The sequence below is a fragment of the Marmota monax genome, unplaced genomic scaffold, assembly GCF_021218885.2.
Source record: "Marmota monax isolate L192 unplaced genomic scaffold, Marmota_monax_Labrador192_F-V1.1 WCK01_AAM20220418_F8-fsc00132, whole genome shotgun sequence".
Lineage (NCBI taxonomy): Eukaryota > Metazoa > Chordata > Mammalia > Rodentia > Sciuridae > Marmota > Marmota monax.
In genome coordinates this window covers 6,858,864-6,884,803 of record NW_026695199.1, presented here as the reverse complement: position 1 = coordinate 6,884,803, position 25,940 = coordinate 6,858,864, and the positions used below count along the sequence as shown (strand labels likewise).

General features: G+C 38.0%; 1 protein-coding gene across 6 annotated transcripts in view; it reads right to left on the bottom strand.

Moving 5' to 3' along the window:
• Slc4a4 (solute carrier family 4 member 4) overlaps nucleotides 1-25,940 on the bottom strand; it is a 406,144-nt gene that overhangs the window by 273,891 nt on the left and 106,313 nt on the right. For 2 of the 6 annotated variants that reach the window (XM_058574038.1, XM_058574039.1), the window contains exons 1-3: nucleotides 22,868-22,890; nucleotides 22,447-22,520; nucleotides 3,408-3,587 (exon numbers count right to left, since the gene is read on the bottom strand). In XM_058574038.1, the coding sequence (XP_058430021.1) occupies nucleotides 3,408-3,587; nucleotides 22,447-22,519 (253 nt within the window). In that variant the 5' untranslated portion in view covers nucleotide 22,520; nucleotides 22,868-22,890. Of the gene's footprint in view, nucleotides 1-3,407; nucleotides 3,588-22,446; nucleotides 22,521-22,867; nucleotides 22,891-25,940 lie in introns of those variants that run through there. The other 4 variants (XM_058574042.1, XM_046428692.2, XM_058574041.1 and 1 more) reach the window with 3 other exon arrangements.

Genomic DNA, 25,940 nt, shown 5'->3' with positions numbered 1-25,940 from the left:
TATATTATTTAATGACAGGGTCTCACTGAGTTGCTTAGATCCTTGCTTTTGTTGAGGCTGGCTTGGAACTTGTGATCCTCCTGCCTCAGCCTCCTGAGCCACTGGAATTATATGCATAAGCCACCAAGCTATGCCTAATCACCAGCTAGAATGTGGGAAATCTTTAGACAAATAAAAGCAATATTTATGCCTCTCCAGGAATGCACTTATCCAATTTATCTTCAATGAACATGTATTAAGCAAATGCTAGGTTCCAGGCATTGTGCTAGGGGCCAGAGAGATCAATGAACAAAAAAAAAAAAAAAAAAAATCTGATTCTTGCTCTCCCAGAGCTTCCAATCTAACACCAGCTCAAAGCAAAATTGTAGACTGATCAAAGTTGCAAGCTAAACCAGGTATTAGGAAGGAAGCAAATAAGGAGCTGAGAAAGAATAGTGCTAGGGAAACTGCACTGGATGGAGTAGTAAGGAAAGGCCTCTCTGAAGAATTAAAATTTTAAAACAGGAAGAAAAAGCTAATCAGGGTATGAATAGGGTGACCATTCCAGGGAGAGAGGCTTGTAGGTGCAAAAAGGCCTGAGGTACAAAAGGTTTTAGCACCAAGGATCTAAAACATCAGTGAGACTGGATTAAAGTGAGTTAAGAGTGAATGGCTGCAATGCAGGACTGGAGAGAGACTGTGGACCAGACTGCCCAGCTGAGATGGTATTCTAAGGGCAATGGAAGTTTTCAGCAAAGGAGCGGCATGACCTGGCTTACACCTCATCATGACCAATGTTGCCACTGCATGGAGAAAGACTCCAAAATTAAAGGCTGCTACAGATGTCTAAGCAAGATAAAACAATTCCTGAGCAGCAAAACTTTAAAGGAATAGACAAAAAGATTACATATGGGAGTGAAAGCAAGGAAAGTCAAAGATACTCGCATCTAGTGACTATTTATATGACTTGCTTGTTTTGTTTTGCCTCAGAATAATATAAGCATCACACAATGCACTGCTGGCACATGTGGGAATCTTGTCTATAGGACAATAGGACATCATCTCCCTCCCTCTTTATCTGTGTGTGTGTGTGTGTGTGTACTGTACATGTACACACACACAGTTTGTGTGTGTGTGTGTGTGTATATATATATATATATATATATATATACACACACACACCCATATGTAACTCAAACATTCTAGATTCAAGAATAACAGAGACTGTATATGGTTGTTCTTGAAAGACAATATGGTATATATTAGGTAGATACTTCACTAAGTGAGTTTTGTCCTAAGAATTTTATTATCACTTGGTGTCAGAGCTTGTGGCTTCCCCAAAATCAGGATTAAATTTCTTTCTACATCTGGGTGAAACAATTCTGACTTTCAAGTAGAACTGCACCAAGATAAACCAACTACCAATCTATCTAGTCTCTGTGATAAGCATCAGAGAAAATAATGGCAATTTCTAAGAGAACCTTCATGTCAAAATGGATCACTCAGACCAAATATCTTAAAGGCATATTACAGTGTTACTTAATGGGCAACATGAAAAAAATAAACACAAAATGCAAACCTACAAACAATATCCTTAGGCTCAATGAACAATTTGTTCTTTAACAACTGTGCCTCCACTGAACCCCTCAGAAACCTAGCATATAACATAAAGCAGCAACCCCCAGGAACTGTGAAGTGCCCTGCCTATTTCACATGCTGTACTCAAACTGGCCCTCAAATGCCACAGAGAGCAGCAGTCTTCTGTGGTTGACAGACATTCAGACTCAGCTTTCTGATCTGTTCATTCCTAATTACCTGTTGGCACTACTTCCTAAAAAGCTGGTACATAATTATCATCTTAAAATCCCTTGGCCCATATGTCTACATAAGAATCTCCTTTTCAATATCAACAGAGATGATACACTCTTCTTCTTAAGTTGCAAATAGATAGATGACTTACAAAAGAGAAAAACGGATCACAAGTGCATTGGGAAGAGTCCTCTGATACTGATTCAAGTCTCACCAAAAACAGATAGAAAAAAAAAAACAAGCTGGATTAATTTATTTGGAAGAGGGTATTATCTTTTGTTCCTCCAAAGTATTGACTGTGGGCTTTTTATATGCATTTCAAGGACTATGCTCAAAACTGACCCAATAGTTTTAGTTGCTACTTGAAGGATCCCTTCCAGAAAGACTTTCCCTTGGCATTCCAGTGGAAAGTTCCTAACTTTATTCCCCTGCCCTCTGTTACCTTCTAAGTCTCACATTTATTCCAACATCTTTTCTGTTTAGTGGTCCATCTCCAAATTCTCCTCCAAACTCCAATCTGTTACTCATTGGCCCAATTGTATGACTTCTCTCACATGGTACTTCTCTAGATTCCTAAGCCACCTGCTCAGTTCCAGGGGTGATACTGTCAAAAATTCACAACACTGCACTTCACACCCTCTTTAATTTAACTCTATAAATTCACTTTTCAACACCCCTTAGCTGTTCATTCTAATTTGGCCTGCCATCACCTGCAACGACTAAACTCGATCTTTATCTGTGCCACCCATAATGCATTTTATTACAGGGTCCATATTTCTGCAACTGTAGCAAAGAGATGAAGAATGCACAGAGCTCTGCCAACAGGAAAAGCTGTCACTGTGTAACTCTTGTTGGGGAATCTCCCAAAATTGGCATATGTTTCTGCTGCACATATTCATTCTCACTTCAGCCACAAGGCTATCCGTGCAGCCAAATATTCCCCACATTAAAAAAAAAAAAAAAAAAGCAACATAAACATATGCCTTAAACACACAGTTCACTCTATCACCAGAGTCTAGCGGTATGCTTTGACCTCCTGCTATTCTCTTCTTCATTACATTTTTACACAATGCATGACTTCTACTATGTTCAACATTTCAAGAGCTGTGTCATCTATGTTCTTCTCTGAGTGATAGGATGCTTCTCCACTATTCCTTTTCAAATCATTGACCTAGCCAACCATTTAGTTTAATGTCATCTACAGCTTTGACATTTGTAAAGATATAAATACACACACACACATACACACACATATATGCATACACTCTCATCTTAACCTACTGTCTCAATGCAACCTATTTCTAAGCAGGTGTAATAAATCCAAAAAGTTATTTTAAGAGTTTACAGTCACTGTTGAACACCATCAGTAACAGTCTGCCCTATTTCACTTGTCAAAAACGTAGAATACACAACTATGCCTAAACTCTGTCAGATCTTCTTTGACCAACTCAGAATCTTCTAGATGACTTGCTAGATAAATCTACCAGCACAAGAAAAGCATCTCCATAGACATTCTCCTTTAGAGCAGACATATTATTATCTGCAGGATTCTAGACAGGGTCTTTCCCGAGGATGGGCAGTAAAGCAGAGGGAGGCACCAAGCCCCAAAGAGTACTCACTGAGAGGTTTTAGGATGCTGCTGCTGGATTCATCAGCGTTTTCCACATCTGATTTGTCAGAGTAGTTCTCAGAGATTCTCTCTTTTTCCTTCTTTTCTTTGTGCCCTGTCTTTCTCTTGTGACGTCTTCTTCTCCGGTAGCTCTTGGGCACGTGGACCCCAATATAGATGGTATGGTGGCCTAAAGAAAGTACACAAATAATAGTCATTCTAAATCGTATTCTCTGCTGAATACAAATCACACAAGATCCACAGGCCAGAGAAATGGTCTATGAACTCAATGTTACTATTCTATATTTGATTAACTCAAACTGGAAAAACTGAATTTTCTCCCCATTTTTAGTTAGTCGCAGTGTGTGATTCAACCTGTTGAGTAGCATTAGAATTCTATGAGGATGTGCTCCAGCTCTGTCCAGATAGATGGCTTTTGTTGAAGAAAACCAAAGAATACCCAACTAGAAATCAGGAATCCTTGATTCTGGCCATACCTCTGCCACCAACTAGCTCTATGACCTTCAGCATGTTTCTTAACCACTGTGGGCCTCAATCTCATCATTTAGATAAGGAGAGGCTTGAACTGGGAACCCGTAGAGGCCTTTCTGGTTCTAACTTCCATGACACTGTGATTATTTTGACTGGGTGCTGGAAAAGAAGCTGTTGGAGCTGCAAAAATAAAGATCTAAACTCCAAGTTCAAAAAGTCATCTTGCTGAGGATAAGGTTTTACAGTATAAATTCTTTTTTTTTTTTACCCTATCAGCAGAACAGAGACTTAGAATTGGGACAAACTGAGAAAAATAAGACATACTTGGAGAGAAGATTTTAGAAATACTCAAATGTTCACACTAGGAAACAGCTAAAATGAATGTCAGCTACAGTGCCATTCTCATTTTTCTTTTTTCGTTTCCAAAAGTTTCTAAAAACTGGTTGTTGCAATGGTAAAAATAAACTCAGCCCAGCAAAAAATTGCCTTGAAGAGAAGGGCAAGAGGAAAAAAGATTGTGAGTGCTTTCAGTTCTCTAGATGGAAGGAGCTGCAAAACTGACAAGAGGTATTATTTTTATAAAATCTGATAAGACAAAAAAAAAGGGAACTCAAAGTTCCACATCTTTAAAAAAAAAAAGTTGGGAAACTTTTAATTTCACTTTATATACAGCATAACTTCTGAATGTGGGAATGATCATTCCAGAAGTATGTATACACTTTTAACTGAAAATTATATTGGATTATCTCAACTGAGGGTTTCATTTCCCATTTCTGGAATTACTCCTTGATGACACTTTACAATGCCACAGATTATCTCACATACCACCATGTGCATGAAGTATTCCCATGTCAATTGCTGTGAACTGCTCTCCATGGTAACTCATCAAGCGTATCTAAAAACACCATAATCCACGAGGCTATTCCATTCAATTGGCAAGGTCAAAAGAATTATGTGCTGTTTCAAGAAAGAGTCCAGCTAAGGGATGGAGAACCCTAAGTGAATGGGTCAGTGTTCAAAAGAAAATATGTGATACTTGGAATAATGAATTTGCAAGCATGTCTCCATGAAGCAGAGCCCCCACCCCAACACTCACAGAAACACAGCAACTTGCTACTATAAAGCACAGTGACATTCTCCCCACAGAATGTGTGCCAGTGAGAAATGTATCATGTCTAACCATTTGTAAGCAAATTGTTCTCATGGGAAAGCTATATTATACTAGGAAGTAGGAAATGTCTCAGAAACAATGTGAATTAAAAAACAGTGTCAATTGTTTCCTGCGCTCCAGTTACTGAGGGATTCCTGCAGCTTTATCTCAAGTCTCAACAATACAAGTAATCAAGCCAACCCATTTCTTCAGTAAATCAAACACTGAAAGTTGGGTTGCCTTCATTCAGGAATTAGGAAAACATTACACACACACAAAAAAAAAATTAAGAGGTAGAAAATCTTTCTCAAAATTTATCTCATTAAATATTTTCTATACCTTATTAAATAATGGCAACCCAACAAAAAAATGGTAATTAAGTTACATTAGTCACATTGACATTATACATAAACACGTAACATATTTATCCAAATTCCTTGCTGTACATTTGATCGAGTCATTTACAAGGCAGTTTACAAGGGCTGACAGGATTTTAAGGTAAGAATTCCAACTATGAAGCACTGTTGTCAACCTAACAAAAGAGTCACGGTGATTCAGAGTGAGCCTTCAATTCTGGAGAGGGATGTACCTTAGTTCTTGTGGTTCAGTTCACTTTGTCATCACAGGCACCCTCCCTGTGGCAGATTCACCTTGTTCCCATCTCCTCCTCCCACACTTTCCCTGAGAATATTAAGTAATCTCAGCAGATGTGATGCTGTACTCCAGAGAGTTATGGCACTATGGCACCTGGCTACCCGGGAGAGACAGGAGTTCCTTTCAAGAGATCCCAAATTTCAGGGGTTTTTTTAATATTTATTTTTTAGTTGTAGTTGGACACAATACCTTTATTTTATTTATTTATTTTCTGTGGTGCTGAGAATTGAACCCAGAGCCTTAAATGTGCTAGGCGAGCACCCTACCACTGAGCCACAATCCCGGCCCCAGGCATTTTTTTAATCAATGTTATTAAAGTATAATTTAGAAACCATAAGATTCACTCATCTTAAGCATGTAATTCAATGATTTTAGAATATTTACAAAGTTGTGCAACCAGCACCACAATCCAATTTTAGAATCTTTCTACCAGAAAGATTCATCTTCAATCATTCCCTATTCCCACTCCTAAACCATACGACCATTCTTAGGCATTTTTTATACTCTCTAGTGATGGCCTCTATGAAGCCAGAATCCCCTACCTCACATGGATATAAACTTTTTATGGGTAACCTCACAGCATGGCAAAATCAAATATTCCCTGTGAGAAAGATATTGATCTTCCAGGAATTTCCAGAGGAAATCATGGGACTGAGCTAAGATTCAAAACATGCAGCATCTTCCTTCTCCTCCCATATATCATGGAACTAAAATTTCCTCTTCAATCTTGCATTCAAGCAGAGGAGAGGAACATGGTTCTGGGGTTAAAAAGACCTTTATATCAGTATGGAGATTCCTTAAGAGACTAAGAATGGAACAACCATACAACCCAGATACATCACGCCTGAGTATTTATCCTTAAGAATTAAAGTCAGCATACTCTAGTGATATATGCATATCCAAGTTTATGGCCACACAATTCACAACAGCCAAACAATGGGTATCCATAAATGGATGAATGGATAAATAATATGTGGTATATATGCACAATGGAGTTTTAGTCAGCCAAGAAAAAGAACAAAAGTATGATATCTGCAGGGAAATGGATACAACTTCAGAGTATTAGGTTAAATGAAATAAACGAGACTCAAAAAGTCAAGGGTCATGTGTTTTCCCTCATATGTGGAAGCCAGAGGGGAAAAAGGGGGAAAGAAGGCAAGGGAATCTCATGAAAATACAAGATAGACCAGTAGAGTAGAGAAAGAGGCCAGGGGGAGGGAGGAGGGGAAGGGAAAGGGGAAGTCCTAGGAAATAAAATTGACCAAATTATGTTACATGTATGTACGAATATGTAACAATGAATCCCACTACTGTGTATAATTATAATGCACCAATAAGACAACCGGGCATGGTGGCACATGCCTGTAATCCCAGCGGCTTAGGAGGCTGAGATAGGAGGATCGCAAGTTCAAAGTCAGTCTCAGCAATAGCAAGGTGCTTAGCAACTCAGTGAGACCCTGTCTCTAAATAAAATACAAAATAGGTCTGGGGTGTGGCTCAGAGGTTGAGTGCCCCTGAGTTCAATCCCTGGTACCCCCACAGAAAAAAATGTACCAATAAAAAACAATATTATGAAAAGAAGATCTTTAGGAGCTCAGGAACAGTGAGTACCTCCTGCTTCATCAATTACTTTCTCAATTGCTCTCCACTCACATTTTTGCCCATGAGAGGAAAGAGCAAGACAGCCTTGCTTTGGTGGGTGGGGTAAAGTAGGCATGCTTTCTTAAAGTAATGACCAAATATTTAGTAAGTCGTATGTGCCAAATAACAAAAACACTGAAAGTAAAATGAGCAGAGATGGAAGCATTCTTACTGCCCCCACAGAATACCTGTTGTCTAAACAACAGGAGCAGCATTCCTGCTGAAGATATACTCTTGTTGATGAGAATATCATAGGTGGATCTCAGTATTTATTTTCATTAAAGTAACTTTACCTGTCTCAGAGAAATGTCATGAAGATTAATGGCTATTTTTAAATTATAACTCAAAAAATGACTGCAAGCTCTTAAGGGAACCACAAAGGTTGACGGTGTGGTATTGTTTTACATGTAAAAAAGAAAAGAAGCAACTTGACAGATAGGCTTTCTGATCCCACAGGAATCTGAAAAATAGTAAGATGCTCAAAGAATCAGGGATAGTTACTCTGCCTCTTGTAAGGAAATTTTTAGGCTTTAAAAAAAAAAGAAAAGAAAGAAAAATCTCTGCTTAGAAATTTCAGGAAAAGCTGCTTCCAAAGATAATGAAAAAAGAAAAACAGCTATCACTCCTAAGGAAGACGTTATTGTTTAACATGTTATTAAAATAATGGTTTCATTATTGCTACTCAAACTATAAAGTAAAACCAGTGGAACCCACATCAGACAGCATGCATGCAGGTGGGCTGGCATAGGGCATTCTGGCCTGCACTTGGCAGAAGACCCAGCATCCTGCATTTAAATAAGTGCCCTACAAGCCTTTCTCAGACAGATGGTGTGAGTTCTCAATAAACCTGCAATGCCTCAGAAGTGTCTCACAATCCACACCACAGCCAGTACTACAGGGGGAAAAAATGTGGCTTTCCTGGTTATCTCTGACTGTCCGAAATAATCACTACATGATTCCCGCTTCTTCCCATCTTTACCTGCACCACCCTAGTTACAAGTAGGAAGCACTGTAAAGCCATCATATCCAATTCTCCCGATTCCTGAAATATGTCTAATCTGAGTATATACCTCCAAAAGCTGATACAATGTTTTCTGGCAAACAGAAAACTCTTAACACTTAGTGACCCTGTAGCCATCCAAGTTAAGGTGGGTTTTCTCAAATTTACCCATTTTGCTACCAAGGATGATTTAGAACTTGGAAGAATTAAATCCCTGGAGGCAAAAACTTAAAAATTCACCAGTCAACTTAAAAATTCTATAGATGACTTGGCAGCTGACAACAAGTCTCTTTATGAAGGATGGATCCATGAGCTCCTTCCTGGGAAACATGTTACTGTGTTCACTGTACATACAGAATACAGCAACCATCTAAGAAATGCTTGTGAGCATGCCAGGAACTGCTCCATGTTCTGTATCTCTCACTTCATGCCATCATGCTATCATCCCCCCTGTACAGCTGCAGGAAGCAAGAATGGAGAAAATCAAGGCTGTTGCCACTAGCTAACCAAGTGTCCTCTCCATAAAACCCCACAGGAGAAATACTCTCAGGTGTCAGCAACAAGCAGAGCTCTGTATCTCATCACCATTTTGACAGGATTTTTTGGTAATTCATTTGACATTTATACTATAAATCTTGTAACTATTTGTTTCCTTCCTCATCTTTACTGCTAGAAAGGGAAGAGACAAATATCAGGCTAACTTCAGTGGGTATATAGTTTTACGACATGAATTTTATACACTAATCTCACTCTTCCAATTTTTCAACTATCATTTTCACTTCACTCTAGGCCTTTTTGAAAAAAGACAGCTATAAAAATTTTTTAACTTGAGATTTCAGAACTATGTTCTAGCTAAAGGATCAATTGCCCAGTAATCTACCTTTCCCCACCTCCAGCCATCCCCATCTTCTCTCCCCCGCCTCCCACATACATCTCTAATTAAACACTGAGGGTGTTCCAAATATGGTCTTTATCTACATTATTGTTCCTTCTATAATAAACTGGATTTCTTTTTCTCTCCAGTTCAAAACAAAGATTCCTCAAGACATGGCACTTCACATCATTCTTTCAGAACTAATCTGCAATATTCCTAAAATATAAGATAAACACTACATTTCCCTGGTTTATTTAGCATAACCTGGATTTATGCCATGATGCCTAAAATGTGTTGTAGATATTGCCAAGAGGAACAGAGGGGAACCAGAACTAAATAGAGATTTGCTATTATTTTTAATTATTGAAACAAAAATGAAAGAGTTAGTTAGCAGAGATCCTAGAAGATAGAATATAAAAAGATGCTGCAAAGACTTACTACCTAGACCAGAAAGCTCAGTTAGAAGTACATGCATAAGGGTCTGGGGATGTGGCTCAAGCAGTAGCGTGCTCGCCTGGCATGCGTGCAGCCCAGGTTCGATCCTCAGCACCACATACAAACAAAGATGTTGTGTCTGCCAAAAACTAAAAAATAAATATTAAAAAATTCTCTCTCAAAAAAAAAAAAAAAGAAGTACATGCATAAGAACCTAGAATTGGACCAGGGTTGTAGCTCAGTAATAGAGCACTTGCCTCACTTGTGTGAGGCCCTGGATTCGATTCTCAGCACCACATAAAAATAAATTATTTTTTAAAAAAAGAACCTAGAATATAACATCAAGTCCAGACACCATGTAGGTTGTGTGTTTGGCACTTTTTATAATAAGAAATAGACCAATATGTAGACCAATATATATAATTCTAAATATTAAATAATGAAATAGAAATAATTGGTTAGTTTATTATTTACAAACCCCTAAGAGTATCCATCAGCAGCTATGATAAGATATAATCAAAGCTGCATTGATAATTTTATGGGGCATAAATACCAGCTCATGAAAAGAAAACTGCCTTCAAAAGGCATGGTGTAATTTTGCAGTTAACAGGGGTTAAGCCAGTCCATTAAGAAACATGTATATGAGGTTCCTTACTTTAAATACATACTATTGCTCAGGACAAGGAATGGCTTCTATTTTTATATTTTGGATAGGGACCACTTTCTACAAAGAAAAAAAATAATGTATATGGTTATTGATAGATAATTACATATTATATATTTTGGTTTATTTATAGATCATTTCAAACACTGATGAGTAATCTATTTTAATTTCAATGATATCAACTACACTTATTGTCAGGCATGCAAGCAAATAAATAATAAAAGTCAACTTAAAAAAAAAACTTTTCTTCCCACTGAATGGCATGGTAATTTTGTACACTGAAACCCTCCCAGAAATCCTCAAGGCACCTGAGGTTCCCCAAGCAAGACTGATAAGAAATCTCAACTTGTTACCTGGTATTTACTGAGCACAGCACTTTTAATATTAATATTTGATGATGCTGATGACAATCTCTAGGCAAGGACAAACAGCTGCAGAGAAACCCTCTCAAGGGGGAGGCCAGCTTGGGGTGGGGTTAGACTCCTGTCATTTAGCTCAGAAAACTTGTGTATTTGCCTTTCAAGTGCTTATTTTAGCAAAAGAGTTCTAATTATACTCTTCAAGCAAAGGTGAGGACCCCAAGACCACATACTAAGATGGTTTCCATTGCAGTTTCCATTATTAATGGTTGATAATAGAGACAAAATCTGGCTGGCATCATAAGAAGTCTGAATTAGTATTTTTAAAGAAACATAATTCCATTATGTATGGCGAACATAAATTATTTAAAAATAAGTTACCGAAAAACAAGAGTCCCCACTTAAAGGTACTTTAGGAACCTGCTCTAATTAATAAACAGAATTGAAAAGCAGCTTACCCTATAAAACTGCAGTTCCTGAAGTCTTTGTAATGTAAAAAGTTCATTCTCCAAGTAATTTTAATTTTGCTCTAGCAAAATCTTTTATGTCCCTGTCTATAAATATAAAAATACATCTGTACCTATATACTTATATCTGCATAGAGAGCTAGATATAATTTTCATAAACAATCTGAATGAAAAGTACCTCTTTCTGTGTCTGGTATACAAAGGTGCTCCATAAATGTTGATCCCATTTCTTCCTTCCTTTGCAAAGGGAAAGTCAAAGAGCACTATTTTTCCTTTTTTCCACCCACCACAAGCCCTGATGATAACTTGTGAACTTAATACTCCAGAACCTTCACCCTGAGCAGGACAAAACCACTTTTAACATGTCCCTTAGTTGGCTATTTTAGCCACTGTACAGAGTTTAACCATTCAACAGAAAGAACACCTTCCATAACCTCAATTTTCCCCTCAACCCACCCAGAAGCAAGTGCCTGGCAATCCCCAAGAAAAGCTTTGGGCAGTTTCTCAGAGCTCTCACACAGTCCTATATCCAGAAACCAGGTTTGTTGGTCCTGTATCTTGACTGAAACCAGGTTTGTTAGTCCTTTAACTTGACTGATGGGAGCACAGTAGGGCCAAAAGACCTGAAAAGGCCAGGTTAAGCAGGACGCAAAAGAGGGAACAGGAGCCATCCAACAGGAAGAAGGAACTTTCCACTTACACTCACATTCCAGAGCCCCAAAACAGTAGATGAATTTTAATGTGAAGTACATATGCAGACAAAATTCACCTGTGCACCAAATACAGAAAAATGACAGTTTCCATTTATTTTTCTTGCGGTCAACATTTGCACAAATAAATGGGAAATAGAGTTGGAAGACACAAAACAATGGTTAATCCAATGGTCATTGACAACTGGATTTGCAATTGCAGCCCCAGAGTCCACTTAAACACACAAATGCACACATTCATACTCTTGTTCCACACACATTGTCCATTTCTGAACCTTTGTGGCTTCTCTTTTTGTAGTAGACTAAACCCTGGCTGGGCAATAGGAAGAATAGTCTTTAGTTGCTATAGACAAATAATCCACAATATAGTTAATGCACTCATGGGTAATCACGTATAAAATATCTAATGTTAGTTCATATAATTCCCTCCCCTCACATTCTGTATGTAGGTAAATGAGATGCAGATAATGCTATGGGGCTGAAGCAGTCACCAAAAACTAGGGGAAATGCTGCAAGAGACACGTTAACCTTATTAAGACCAATCCCAAGATCTTCATGCCTAAAGTTTTCTACCTATACCCAGAAAAAAGGGGGACTACATTCACCTACACAGCAGTACATATTCATACTTTTAGAGTTGAAATGATCAGTTCTCTTCATTTTCACCCTGTTTATTTTCCAGTGAACCAACTAAAGCCAAATAACCAGTTAATGACATACAAAGACTATTCTTGGTGCTCCTAAAAATATCACCCTTTCTTCCCACTTTCCCACTACCATGGTATCAATTCCACACTCACCCCTCCCAATCACCATTGTCTGCAAAAGTAGTGAAATAATAATAACAACAATAATAAATTTCCTTCAAGGTAGTAATTACCTAGTAGGGTAAAAAAAAGCTCAGTGATTCTCTGGAAATGTTTGTGTCCTATATCCCATGATGACAGGCTTGAATCCACATGAAGATGGTCTGATGGAGACATCTGTCTTCCCACTTATTACCTGGAGTCATTCAAATGATGAGGCCAATCAGACTGTGTGGTCTTTCTCTCACCTTTCCAAAAGACCTTCCAACACCTTTTGTTCTTCTCCTTTCAGTTCCTTCCACCTCCTAATCTTTCCATGGTTTCTTCTAGTTCTCATTCATGTCCATGTCTAAATTCCTTTCACTCCACAGAAAGTACAGACCTCAAGTACACTCTTTGGGAATAAGCACCGCCCCAGGAAAGCCCTTGTCCTAGTTACTACATCTACTACCAGTGTTACCTGGATCAAATCCCTTTTAGCTTCTCCAGGCTCATCTATCCATCTGTAAGGAAGAACACTAAACTAGATTTTCTCTAAGATCCTTTCTAGTTATAAAAATTCTATAATAAGTCCAAACATTTTAACTGGTCAGATGTAATGAGGCACATAGAAAGAAAGGCTAAAAGTTTTCTACCATCATCTCAAAAGTCTCTCCCAACTTCTCATAATGATAACTTTTATCTTGGGCACTCTTCAACTCACTCAAATTTGACTCCCATCTAACCATGCCACTTGCATTGCTAAGAAAGACCACCAATCTCACCTTCTACCAAATCCAAGGGCTCCTATTTGGTACTCATCTTACCTGACTTCCCAGCAGCTTTCAGCATTGTTGGTCCCTAGATCCTTTGTAAAAGCTCTCTTCCTTTGGCCTCGGATACTGTACTCTCTTCCCAGTTTTCCACCTATTTCTATGTCTGCTCCTTAGTCTCTAAATGTTGGCACTTGCGGTCCAGTCCTCTTTTCATTCTGTTCTCTCACCCTGGATAATGTCACCCACTCCTACAACTATAAATGTAGCTATGTGCCTAGGACTCTCAGATTTCCATCCCCATCCCTGGCCTGTCTTTTCAGCTCCAGCCTATATAACCAATTACCTATTCCATCGTCCTATCTGGATATCATGACTTCAGACAGAACATATTTAAAAGGCTGAACTCCTATCACCCTCTACCACTCTTCCTCCAGTGTTCCTCTTACAAAATGTTAGATGATCTCCCAAATTTCTCAGAGCAGAAATCCAGAAAAAGCCATTCCCATCCATTGCCCATCCACCCATCTGTAAATCCAAGTGATCCAACCCATTTTTCTCCATCTCTTTCATCTCTACATTTGTCCTACACAAAATCATCTCAGTTGAATCTTGGCAATGGTCTCCTCCATTTTAACATTGCTTCCTAGGATGTTCTCTCCAACCAGCAGTCAAAGAAATCTTTCTTAGATACACAAATTTTGTCTTGTCATTTATTTGCTTAAAAACCCTGTAAGCAATGGTTTTCCAGTTGTGCTCAATATAATCCTAAATCTTTAGCATGATTAAAGGCCACAAGTCATCTAGGACAAACCCACTCCAGGCCACTCTCTCCCTATTCATGTGATTCAGCCACATTAACCTTTCTGTTTCTCCAATGGGCCTACCTCCTTCTCAACTCTGGGTCTTCACATGTGTGCCAAGAATGCATCCCTCATTATTCTTCTAATTCCTGTTCATCCTTTAGGTCTCAATTTAATATTACTCTAAGGAAGATATATTTCCTCTCATGTAAATTCACCCACATACATGATACAATCTCTAAATTGTCTTATCAACTAAGTTTATGTTCTTACATAATGGCTGGCTTGTTTGGCTGAACATTAGTTGTGGCCCTAATTGGAATATATTTTTTACATTCAATGATACATGTAAGCCCCGTTTAAAAAAACATATTAGAGCTTAATCATGCAACTTTTCTTGCCATTTTGATAAGCTTAAAAGAAAAAAAGCATCAACACTGAGTTAGATTAAGTTTATACAAGTCAGTAAAAGTGATCAACAAATTTGTTGATTACCAGGTATCAATACTTCAGCTTTAGTCTGAAAGTGTTCTGCAGTCACAGCAACCACTGGTGAGACATGGATGAATTATATCCAAGATAGATAATATCCAAAGTCCCACAGAATTCATCCTGGGGAATTCAATGTCTTTACTTATATTCATAGCAATACTAGAAGATGGAGGTGTAAGTGCTATTTCTCTGTGCACATGCACACACACACACACACACATACACATACACACCAAAAAAAAAAAAGCCCAGATTCAGAAGTTAATTGCAAAGTTATTGCAAATATCAAAGTATTTTTCAAGTATTACCCAAGAATTCATAAAGCATCTCTAGTAGGAGCACAATGAAACAGACTATTAACTGCACCCTGCACAAAGTAACCATAACCAGAGGAGGAGGATTTGCCTCATGTCACCCAGAAAGACAATGGCAGAGCCAGGAATAGAAATAGGTCCTGAGACTCTTGTTACACCACCATGTTCTCTAAGTCACAGGACAGCCTGAATAAAAAGGAAGTGAAACCTGAACAATCAGATACTGATCTAATTTGCCAAATACATGCATCTATTGGATTCAATTACGAGCTTTCATTCTAAATCAAAGACATTTTCTTTATTTTGCAGTAAAGATAGAATTTCTTGTTGAAAATTTAATAATCAACTGGGGGTTTGGGTGATGACTTAACTAATTTATAAATACATAATTCTGGCCTTAACACTGATTTATTGGCCAATATCACTAAAATCCAAAACCTATTTTATTTTCAGGAGTTTTGGCCTGGTAAAAGTTATTGAGCATCCCACTATGAAAATATTCAATAAAATAATATCTGACAAAGCTTAAGCAAAGTCTGTTCTCCTTTCAAAATCAAAAGATGGGTGAGCATATTGGATACTGCACTTAGGAAAGCTGCCTTCTGATTCTAACTCTACGGAAAGGTAAAAACAATTAACCTGATTTAAAAGCTTTTTCAGCTATTCAGAGAAAGGAATTATTTAAGTCACCTATACTGCTGATTCAATGGATGTCACTCACCACCCTCACTACCTTCACCTTTCATCCCACCTGGCAATCAGCAGCCTCAGAGATACAATGTTCAGAACCTCCCATGAACCCCTGGCACAGCAGGCTCTCACCTCAAACCTCACTATCAACCAAAAAAGTAAGATAAAAAAATAAAATAAAATAAAAGCTCACTACAGCAACAAGAGGGCCTTAGCTGATCTTTATTCTATTCTCACTCTGCTCACCCTTATCAGGCCCAATTTTCAATTCCCCCCAATGATTGTGAATTGTGTGATGATAGAAATGGGGAGGAGATATTTAGCTCAGGCTAGAATATATAGAATTATTTCTATACTGTTGCATAATCCCATTTAATTGGCACTTAAATTACATAATACCCAGTAGGGAACAGAATTATTCTAGTCTATGCAGCAGAGGGGGGTAAAATGTGCATGTTTATAGACATACACATGTATTAGACTCCTCTATCCTTACTAATGGAACAACATTACACACTTGAATCTGTTTTGCAGAAGAAATAATACTGCAGCCTTCGTTAGACAGTGAGCCAGCATCTGTATTTCACCTTGTACACAATCACACCTTAATAGACCTCTTCTTGGGAAAGGAGACTATTTAACAAATTAAGGGCAATAGATATATCAGAGCAACTTAACCATGAAAATTATATCTTATATCCAAGCATACAGAGAATCAGACTGCACTTGAAGAGAAGCAGACAATAGTCCCTGGGAAATTTCACTTGACCATTCTGGCTTGATCTTTCCAATTCAGGAAGCAGTAGGTAAGCATGATTAGAAAGGTAAAAATAGATATTGAGAGAAATGAATTAAGCAAGTTGAAAGAAAGAAAGAAAAATTTATTTAAGCCAATTAGAATTTTTTAGATTAGTAATAATCAATGAAAATCATGGACAAATCTGTCTCAATCAGAAAGAATGAAGAATGGTTGAAGAATGGTATAGTACAAAGTATTCCTACTCCTAACACCAAGTACAGAAGAAACACTGGTTTTGGTAATTATCAAGAGTTCTATGGTGAGTGACATGTTCCACTGCTCCCATTTTACAAAGAGAAAAAGACCCAAAATCTAAGCTATAACGTGCTTCCTTCATTTATGTAATGATTCATCCAGAGTAAAGCTTTAAACTTTTATTTCTCAAACCAATGCTTAGCCATTTTGCTTCAACAACACATGAATAAAACAAATGGTAGACACTTCCAAAAGTAAATATAAAACAATATGTCTCACTAGTCTGACCAGATAAGAAGCTTCTAAAAAGAAACTCAACCTACAGATGAAATTTTTGCAAATGCATCATTTCAGAATTTCTGGATCCTTGTAAAACACAATCCAAGTATCATGTTCAATTTGTTATGGCTTATTGCCATAAAAGAATGTTGACACTAAGGACAGAATGTGGCTTCAAGAGGGCTTTAGACCCACTGTATTAACAGAGAATTCTCTGCAATTATAAAACTCTGGGAAGTGATGATGTCTGGTTCCAGTTTCAAAAACCCATAGAACTGTCATCAGATTTCCTTAAAGGGAAAGAAATCTATATATACATATTTAACTTCACTGACGCAGCAGAAGGTGTCAGGCAGCTACAGAGCTAAGTGCTGCAGCCTTGAGGACCTCTGGCTAGCATTCAGCTTAGGCCGCAAGGAAAAAGAAACAGGGAGCTGGGAAAGGTCTGTAAGGACTCAAGCTGCTCTGGGAAAACCAAGTTGCCACTCAAGTACCAACCTTTAAACACCTCACTGGGTTTCTTTTAAAGTTTTCCAGTGTGTGGATGCATTGTTTCTTTTAAGAAGGCTTTTCCTTCTGCAGTATTTGCCCAAGTGTTTCCTCTGTACACACTGTTTCTGAGCAATTAGAGTGAAAGGCAGAGAAGAGGTCAGCAAAATGCAACCGGACACTTATATCCACAGCTCAGAATAGCCCCAGCCCCAAGTCGGCCCCTCCCTTTCCATCCGATAGGTTTTCATTCACTCCTTCTCAGCAATTACATTTTGGACCATTGTAATTATTAACAAATGCCTACCAAGGCCCCACTTTTCCTTTAGAATACTACCTCCAATGCAAAGAGTAGATCATCCTAAAACCCTCTAACAAAAAAATAGGTTTAAGTCATTATGATTTCATATCAGTTAAATGTTGACCTCCAAAAAGACAAAAGCCACCATTTCATCTTTTTAGTCTCTCTCTTCAAAAGCTAGAGCAGAAGGGCTGGGGCTGGGGCTCAGTGGCAGAGCGCTTGCCTAGCCCGTGTGAGGCACTGGGTTCAATCCTGAGCACCGCATTAAAAAATAAATAAATAAATAAATAAAATAAGCGAGTAAACACATGCTGTCCATAAAATGGGGTTGGGAGGGAGAGCAAAGGAGGAAGATTACCTCTAGATAGGGAATAGGAGTGGGAGGGAAAGGGGAGAATGGGAATAGCAACGATAGTGGAAGGAGAAGGTCATCTTTACACAAGATTCATGCATGAAGATGTGAATTTGGTGTCAACATACCTTATATACAAACAGAAATTTGATAAATTGTGGTATAAAGGTGTATTAAGAATTGCAATGTAAAAAAATTATAAACATGATGTACTCCTCTATTGTGATGTATGTAAGAAATTTTTTAAAAAGCTAGAGCAGAACAACAAAAGAGGATAAAGCAGTGGTGTCTTCAGAGTTTCTTTTTCATATCAATATAAATATATTTATATAAATATAAATATATAATGATAATGATCTTTGCGAAATCAAACAGAAGTAATACCAAGGATAAGATCATTAGAGACTATATCATCATCTCCTTTGATAAAAGTACTAAGAAAACTAAGTTTCTAACTAAAAGCTTAAAGATTTAAGAGGATTATATAAATTCTACATATGCTTTATTTAGCTTATTCATTCTTTTAACAAATATTTAGTATCAACTCTATCCCAAACCCTGTCCTACTTTTTTTTTTATTTCCCAAAAAAAAACTCTTCTGTAAACTCCACACATTTGCAAAAATGCTCCCTCTCTTAGTGACCCTCAGTACATGGTAGAATTTGTAGCATTATTTTTCCATGCAGACAGGTGGGAGCATACTTCCTGTTGGACTCAGTTTTGAAGGGAAACCATCATGAGGTAGCATAACAGCTTTAAGAGACCGCCAATCAGGCTTCAGGAATGGAGACACATTTCAGACCATATTGTCTTGCTGTGCTTTATGTTTCCTGAGTTGCTGTTTGGAGTTGATTTAAGAGGCCCCTCCTCATGAAGTCAAAGCTGCCAAGGTCCCTGGGGAGTTACCTAGCCTTGCAGAGCCAAGGCCTTATCTCAAAGGATAAGGTGGAGTTTGCTCTTTTCCCCTATTGCGAAATTTGAGAATATTAAGTAATCTGTTTATATCACAAAGATCCAAAATCCAAGCTGACTTTGTAAAGAATAAAATATCCATAGGATTTCCTCCAGTTTGCAAATAGCTACCTGGGACTCTTGCTTCCTGGGATTCTTGCTTCCTGTCTCAATCTTGGCTCACCCAACCAAACCTGGCAATTTCCCCATCTGTGTTTGAAATGAGTGGCTGTCCTTCATGGTCAACATTTCTGGGTCATTCCAGTAATGTTAATTTGTCATCTACAGACCAATTCTCTAGAAGCACCTGGGAAGAAGTGGGAGCTTTTGGTACAGAAACAAATATTAATATCTGAAATGCCAAAATGTTAAATAAATTAATACAGTCCCTTCCCAAAATGTTCACTTTATAAAATCATACATAAGGTAACCAATAAAAGGAACAAACAAAAAAGGCTTCAATTTATTTTAAAGATTAAAATGGGCACTTGGTTTCCTTTTTAGAGAATGTACCTCTAAGCCATTAACACATGAGGGAAATTATATGAAAACAAGGTTTAGGTCTTTAAATATACACCACATAGATAAATTCATTATTGAAACAAAAGATGACTCCTCTTCTGACTCACTCTATTCTTACTGAGTTTTGCAAATGATGATTTTTCTATTGAGTTTTGAGAATGTGGATTAAGTGTCATGCCACCCACTGAGAACAGAGTTGAACAAGGTGAACTGAAGGCGTGGTTTGAACTCTCAGTCTCTCTCCCCTTCTCAGAACTACAGAATTAGAAGGAACTAGGAGAGAGCATCAGGCTGAGCTGATGCTAAGAAGTATTTTTAATGCATGAACATCCAAAGTAATAGAACTATTGGACATTCATCACATGAATAATCACTTAATGAAAATACATCTTATTTTTGCAGATTACTGGGGAAAAAAAAACAAAGTTTTCAGTTTACTTTTTTCCAAGTATGCTGCAATATACTTTAATTATTTCTATCCTAGAAGCAAGGGAAATAATTACTTGGATAAAATAACTACTTGTACTTGAAAATATACACCTAAGGTGTTCCAACTCCTTGTCTTTTGAATTCCTGATTCTTTAACTGGAGCATTCACTTCTGCCATAAATGTACCAGAAACAAAGATTTTCAGAATCCAGATAACTCTTTGCTTTCTTTCAAACACAACCTTCTTTATACAATCAAAATATGAGATAGATTCATTAGAAAAACACCCCCCTTTATGTGTGATTCTTTGTCAAAAGTCTAGACAACCGAGTCACTTGTTTCTTAGCTCTCAACCACTGGAACCACAGATATGCCATCAAAACTATGTGCTTTTCAACTTCACCTAGAGCCATTATAAAACATGAGTCCTTCCACTTCCATCAGATGAAGACTGATGCGAAAAGGGGAGGGTCAAATAGAAATGAACTGTTCTCAAATGTTGTGTCAAGACTTCTACTTAGGAGTGCCTCCATTCTTGGAAGTTCTGTACCAAATGCTAACACCAAAAGCAACAATCATCCTACTTGGGCCTCAGGATTTCAACAACAGGCAACTAAGTGTGCCCTGAAAGAAATGTAATGAGCCCCAGGCACCAATCAATGAAAGATACCTTTAATATAGAGACCTTATAAGAATGAGAAAATGCACAAAATTCATGTGGCAAGTTTAACCCCACAAAGCCAACACACTTCTTGAATTTTACATGTATCTCAATCATCATTGGTTGTCTTTTTGTTTCTACCCAATTTTGTGTTTGAAAGTCATGGGAAATAATTCAGGAAATAAACTTCTTCGTCAAAGCTTTAAGAAACTGCACACACTCTTCTACTGCAGTAGTGTGCTGTCAATCCTACAAACTTATAAACTCAAGATTTACATCTCCTGTGAATTCAACTAGGACTTTATTCTCAAAGGAAAACACACACCCAGTACCTCTCATTCCCAAGTTGTTTCCACTTTAATTGTCCCAACACTACAGGATAGTCACTCAAACCTATATTATTTCTTATGCTGTAATTGTAATGGTTTTATCTCCTCTTTGACAGTGACAGAATCACTACAATGAAGATTTAACATGGATTACACAACTCTTAAGACAAAAGTTTTGCTATTTGGCTTTCTCCAGCTTGAAATTTTCCCACAGTTGTGCTGTAAAAATGCAAGGAACCCATAAAACAATATGAGAGAAAATATTGTAGTTTCCGTTTTCCTAAGAAACTTAGGCATCAAATTCTTATTAGTCAGTCTCAAGAGCATAAATGCGGGAAGTGGGGGGAGGGTACCAAGAATCATGAGAAACAGCCTGAGAGTGTTCATACTATTCAGGTCATCCCAGGTGGTAAGGAGCATCACTTGCCCTGGACCTGGTGTTCTGTTCACTTGAGGAATCACTCCAGAACACACAAGACCCTCTTTTTCCAACACACCACTCTCTGTTCCAAGATTTTTAGAGGCACTTAAATGCTTATGAAAATGACAGTAGTCAGATAAAGTCTCCAAAACACATATAAATTGTCCCTTGGGTGATTTTAACAGGTAGAATTGATCACAGGGTTCATCTGCAAGTTTCATTTAACTCTGATTATTTTATAAAATGTCACTATAAATATCAATAATATATTATTGATAAGAATATCTGCGATTCCTTCACATAAATACTTTAGTAAGTATTAAGGAAGCCCTGTCTTCTCACTGTCAAATAAGCAGCATTATGTCCACAGTACTGATCTATCCAGGGACAAGAGAAGGAGATGCATACTGAAAGCATCACAGCACCAGCTAAAATATACCCTTTCTTTAGTTTTTAACAGACACTGGGGAACTTTAGTGAAAGAGGTCCTGGAGGCTTAATTTTAAATAAAAAAAAATGCCTGTCCATCTTTTCTTAACTAAAACTCATCCATTTTACCACTCTTAATATCCTCAGCTTAGACCCATTTTTCCTATAACAATGGTATTCACCTTCTTCTGCAACATCTGTTTCTCTCCCCTGCAAGCTACAGAAAAGAATATTAGAAGGTGCTGCCAAATTCATTTATATAAATCTAGCAGCTCCCTGGAATTAGTCATTGAAAGGTGGTTAATTTTATCTAGTAAAATATTTAGTTTTGATGGAGAGGCAGAGATAACACTGGTATCTGCTTTAAAATAAAACTTAAAAAAAAAAAAACAGGTAATACCACACTCATTTAGATTCTGAGGAACCAATGAAGTTCTTGAAATTACTTTCTGTGTTAAAGCAAAATGTAGAGATTAAAGCAACTCCATAGATAAGCTTTAGTTTTTAACTTTCATATGCTATATGAAATGTGCGAATGCTACAGAGACATATGTATATGAATATACTTTCCCAGACCCCAAAAGCTCACCTTCTACTTCTTCTTCATCACACACATGTTTAAGGAAGGAAGCCCCTCTGTCCAGGACAGCTTCATCCTCCATCCTATAGTAATAAAAGAGAAAAAAAGAACGCTCAGACTTCTCCTGGAGTGAGCCACTTGAAGCAGCCCAGCTCCTGGGCAGGTTAACCTGCAAGCTGTTGTTCATGTTAACAGGGCAGAGTCACTCTTCCTTTGGTGGCTGCTACTCCTTCACGCAGCTCCTCTCATCTGGTGCTTGAGAATATGCCGGCCCCACATAGCTTCAGCTCTAACCTTGAGAGGGCACCCACATGGACAGGTAAGAGAAAACAATCTCAATCCTGGAGGCTGGATGGTGGGGTGCTCCCCTCTTGGGATTTGCAAAAAGAAAGAAAAAATAATGATGAAAGCAAAAAAAAAAAAAAAATACCAAGAGAGGAAGTTTGGTGTGTCTGGAGTGCTCGTGATGATCGTTTGTGGAAATCCAGTTTCAGTGCTTAGCTCTTCAAACACCCACTGCACAAAATGTATACCCTCACACACACACATGCACACCCACCCACATGCAGAGAGCGACAGGGAGTTAGGCTAATGCACAGTGGGAGCCTAGCTTCCAGCCAGCCTCTTAATACCAGCACAGCCCAGTATTCTCTGTTGAGTGGCAAGCTTTGAGTCACATGTTGGCCTTACGGAAATCTGACATCTGAGGATTATCCAGCAACCCGGCTTCGGCAATAGGCACATGTATATGCCGCCCATTCATTCATTTTCCACATTCTTATCACACGTCTCTCTCTCTATGTATATCTGCCCTGTTAACTCTTCCCTGAAAGTTCTTCATTTTGTAACCACATTATGCTGTCCTCCTGTCTCCTTACATAATAGGATCTACTCTGCAATTTCATATGCTAAATAAGACCTCAGAATCCATCCAAGGAATGACAGCGTTTTTTACAGCCTCCCGATGCCAAACATGTTTCTAGTTTATAGAATGAGTTAAGCTTTATTTCCATACTCTGTGGCTCCTTTTCATTGCATTTAACTTTGATATACAGAATTCCATGAACTCTATTTATAGCAAAAGCAGAAAGAAATCCAGAATTGCTCAAATGCTGCTTGTGTAGTACCGGTCTAGAAACAAAGAACTTTCTCTGGGGACAGCTGCTCTATGTCATACCGTACATGAGCCCTGCCAGAGAACCAAATGTTCACTCTGTATTCTATTCATCCAATTATATGCTCAGGCATTGAATATGGCAAGTCTGCTTTCCATATTGTCTCTATAACTTATTCTTGTATTTCAGATATTTGTTATAATCTATGTGGTTATGCACTGAATTCATATTTTCCTTCTTACTATTTTGGGAGCATATTCACCTCACAAAGCAACCAACTTAAGCATAAAAAGTCAGAAATTTGGTGTCAAGCAGCCTTGAGTTTAAAAGAATCTAGTTCTACCACTTAGTAGCAATGCCACCTGGAGCAAAGTACTTGAATTGTTCAAGCCTGTTTTTCCATGTATAAAATCGAGGTATATCAACTTTGCATCAATTCAATACAATGATATCAAACTTGTGTTGATTGCTTTGAGATTAGATAATACACCCAAAAACATTTTAGCACGTGATCTCGCACATACTACATTGTTTAATCAATGTTTCCTTCTTTGTTTCTTTCTTCTTTCTTTTTTAACTTGATGAACCACCGGTGGACAACATCACTGAGGAAATCATTACCTCTGGACACGTGCAAGATTTCTTCTCTCGGGGACAAGGGCCTTGTTTGTAAAGGCTCATCCTGATGTATATCAGGATCATTTCTTCACGGTACTCAAACTAAATACATAAAACAGGTTACAGGTCAGTCATCAGGATTATAGTGGGAAAGAAAATGCCTTACAGACTTAAGGAGTCAAATCATTTACCAATCTCTCTGAGCTTCAGGTTCTCAAGAAGATTAAATGATACAGCATATTCTATTTGCTGCCTGTGAAAGAAAAATTTCCTAAAACACGAACAATGACTAGATGAACAAGGTAATCTCAGATAGCATTAAGACCTTTGCAGAAAGTAAAATGAGACAGGGGCTACTCAGCACAGGGTGGTTCTGATGAGGAGGTAACATTTAAGCAGCAACAAAAATGATAGGAAGGAATCAGCCCTGTGGAAATCTGGAAAGATCATTCCAAGCAAAGGAAATAGAAAGGCCCTAAGGTGGGAATGAATTCAGCAAGTTCCAGGAACAGAGACCAGGTCAGTGAAGTTGGGTAAGAGAGAAGGTCAACCGCAGGATATGAAACTGGAGAGAATTGGGGACATGCAGGCCATGATAAGGAGTTAGAATTAGAGGCATTATGGGAGCCACTGAAGAGTTTCAAGATGGACAGTGACTTGAGCTGATTTACCTATTTAAAAGATCACTCTGGCTGCTGTGTAAAGGGTTAGAGGACAAAGAGTTTAGGAAATGCACAGGAACCATGGGAGCCTAAGGGAGAAAGAGGCTGTTGGGAAAGAATCAAGAGTTCTGTTTGGACACGCTAAGGTCAAGATGCTTATCTTATGTGTTTTGGGGTTTTTTTTGTTTGTTTGTTTTTTGTGTTTTTGTTTTTGTTTTTTTTTTTAAAGAGAGGGGTTGGGGTAGTGGCCTCAGTGGTAGAGCATTCGCCTAGCACATTCAAGGTCCTGGGTTCAATCCTCAGCACTACATTTTTAAAAATAAATAAATTAAATAAGGGTATTGTGTCCAACTACAACTAAAAAATAAATATTAAAAAAGAGAGAGAGATAAAGAGAAAGAAGGGAGCTGTCAGGGGCACTACTAGATGCCTGAGCCTAGAGCACAGGAGCTCAGGACTAGAGATAAAATCTGGACCATCAATGAACGAAGCTAATGCTTAAACTCTTACTAGATGAGATCACACAAGAAGAAAATGTAGAGGAGGGAGCAGACCTAATAATAAGTGCTGAAACATCTACAAGTAGAGCAATGGAACAAAAAGAGCCAATGAGGTAAGAGGGGAAAACAGTCAAGACCAATTTCATAGAAGTCACAAAATGAGGAGAGTACTGTTGCTGAGAAAGATGGAGTCAGGGAAGTAAGAATTGGATTTGTCAATATGGAAGACACCGGTGACTATGACCAGAACAAAAGGAGCAAACCACACTCATTATCAGTGGGAGGCACAGAGAGGATATTCAACAGTTCCCTTTTCCCTTTCCTACCCTCTTCCATTCATGCACTCGGTTAAGTACTTAAGCATACCTACTACCAGCTACGCACACTTCAAGCACCAGAGGAACAGTGATAAGCAAAATAGATAAGAGCTCAAGCATATCTGCCCTCTCAAAGACTTCCCCCAGCATCAAGGAAGAATCCATTGGTTATACAGCATTTATAGACATTAGTAAGAATGACAGTTTACTGGGAAAATTAACTTAAAAGACCTCAGAAGCACAACAAAATCCTAGACCCCCATACTTCTGCATGTACACTAATTGTACTAT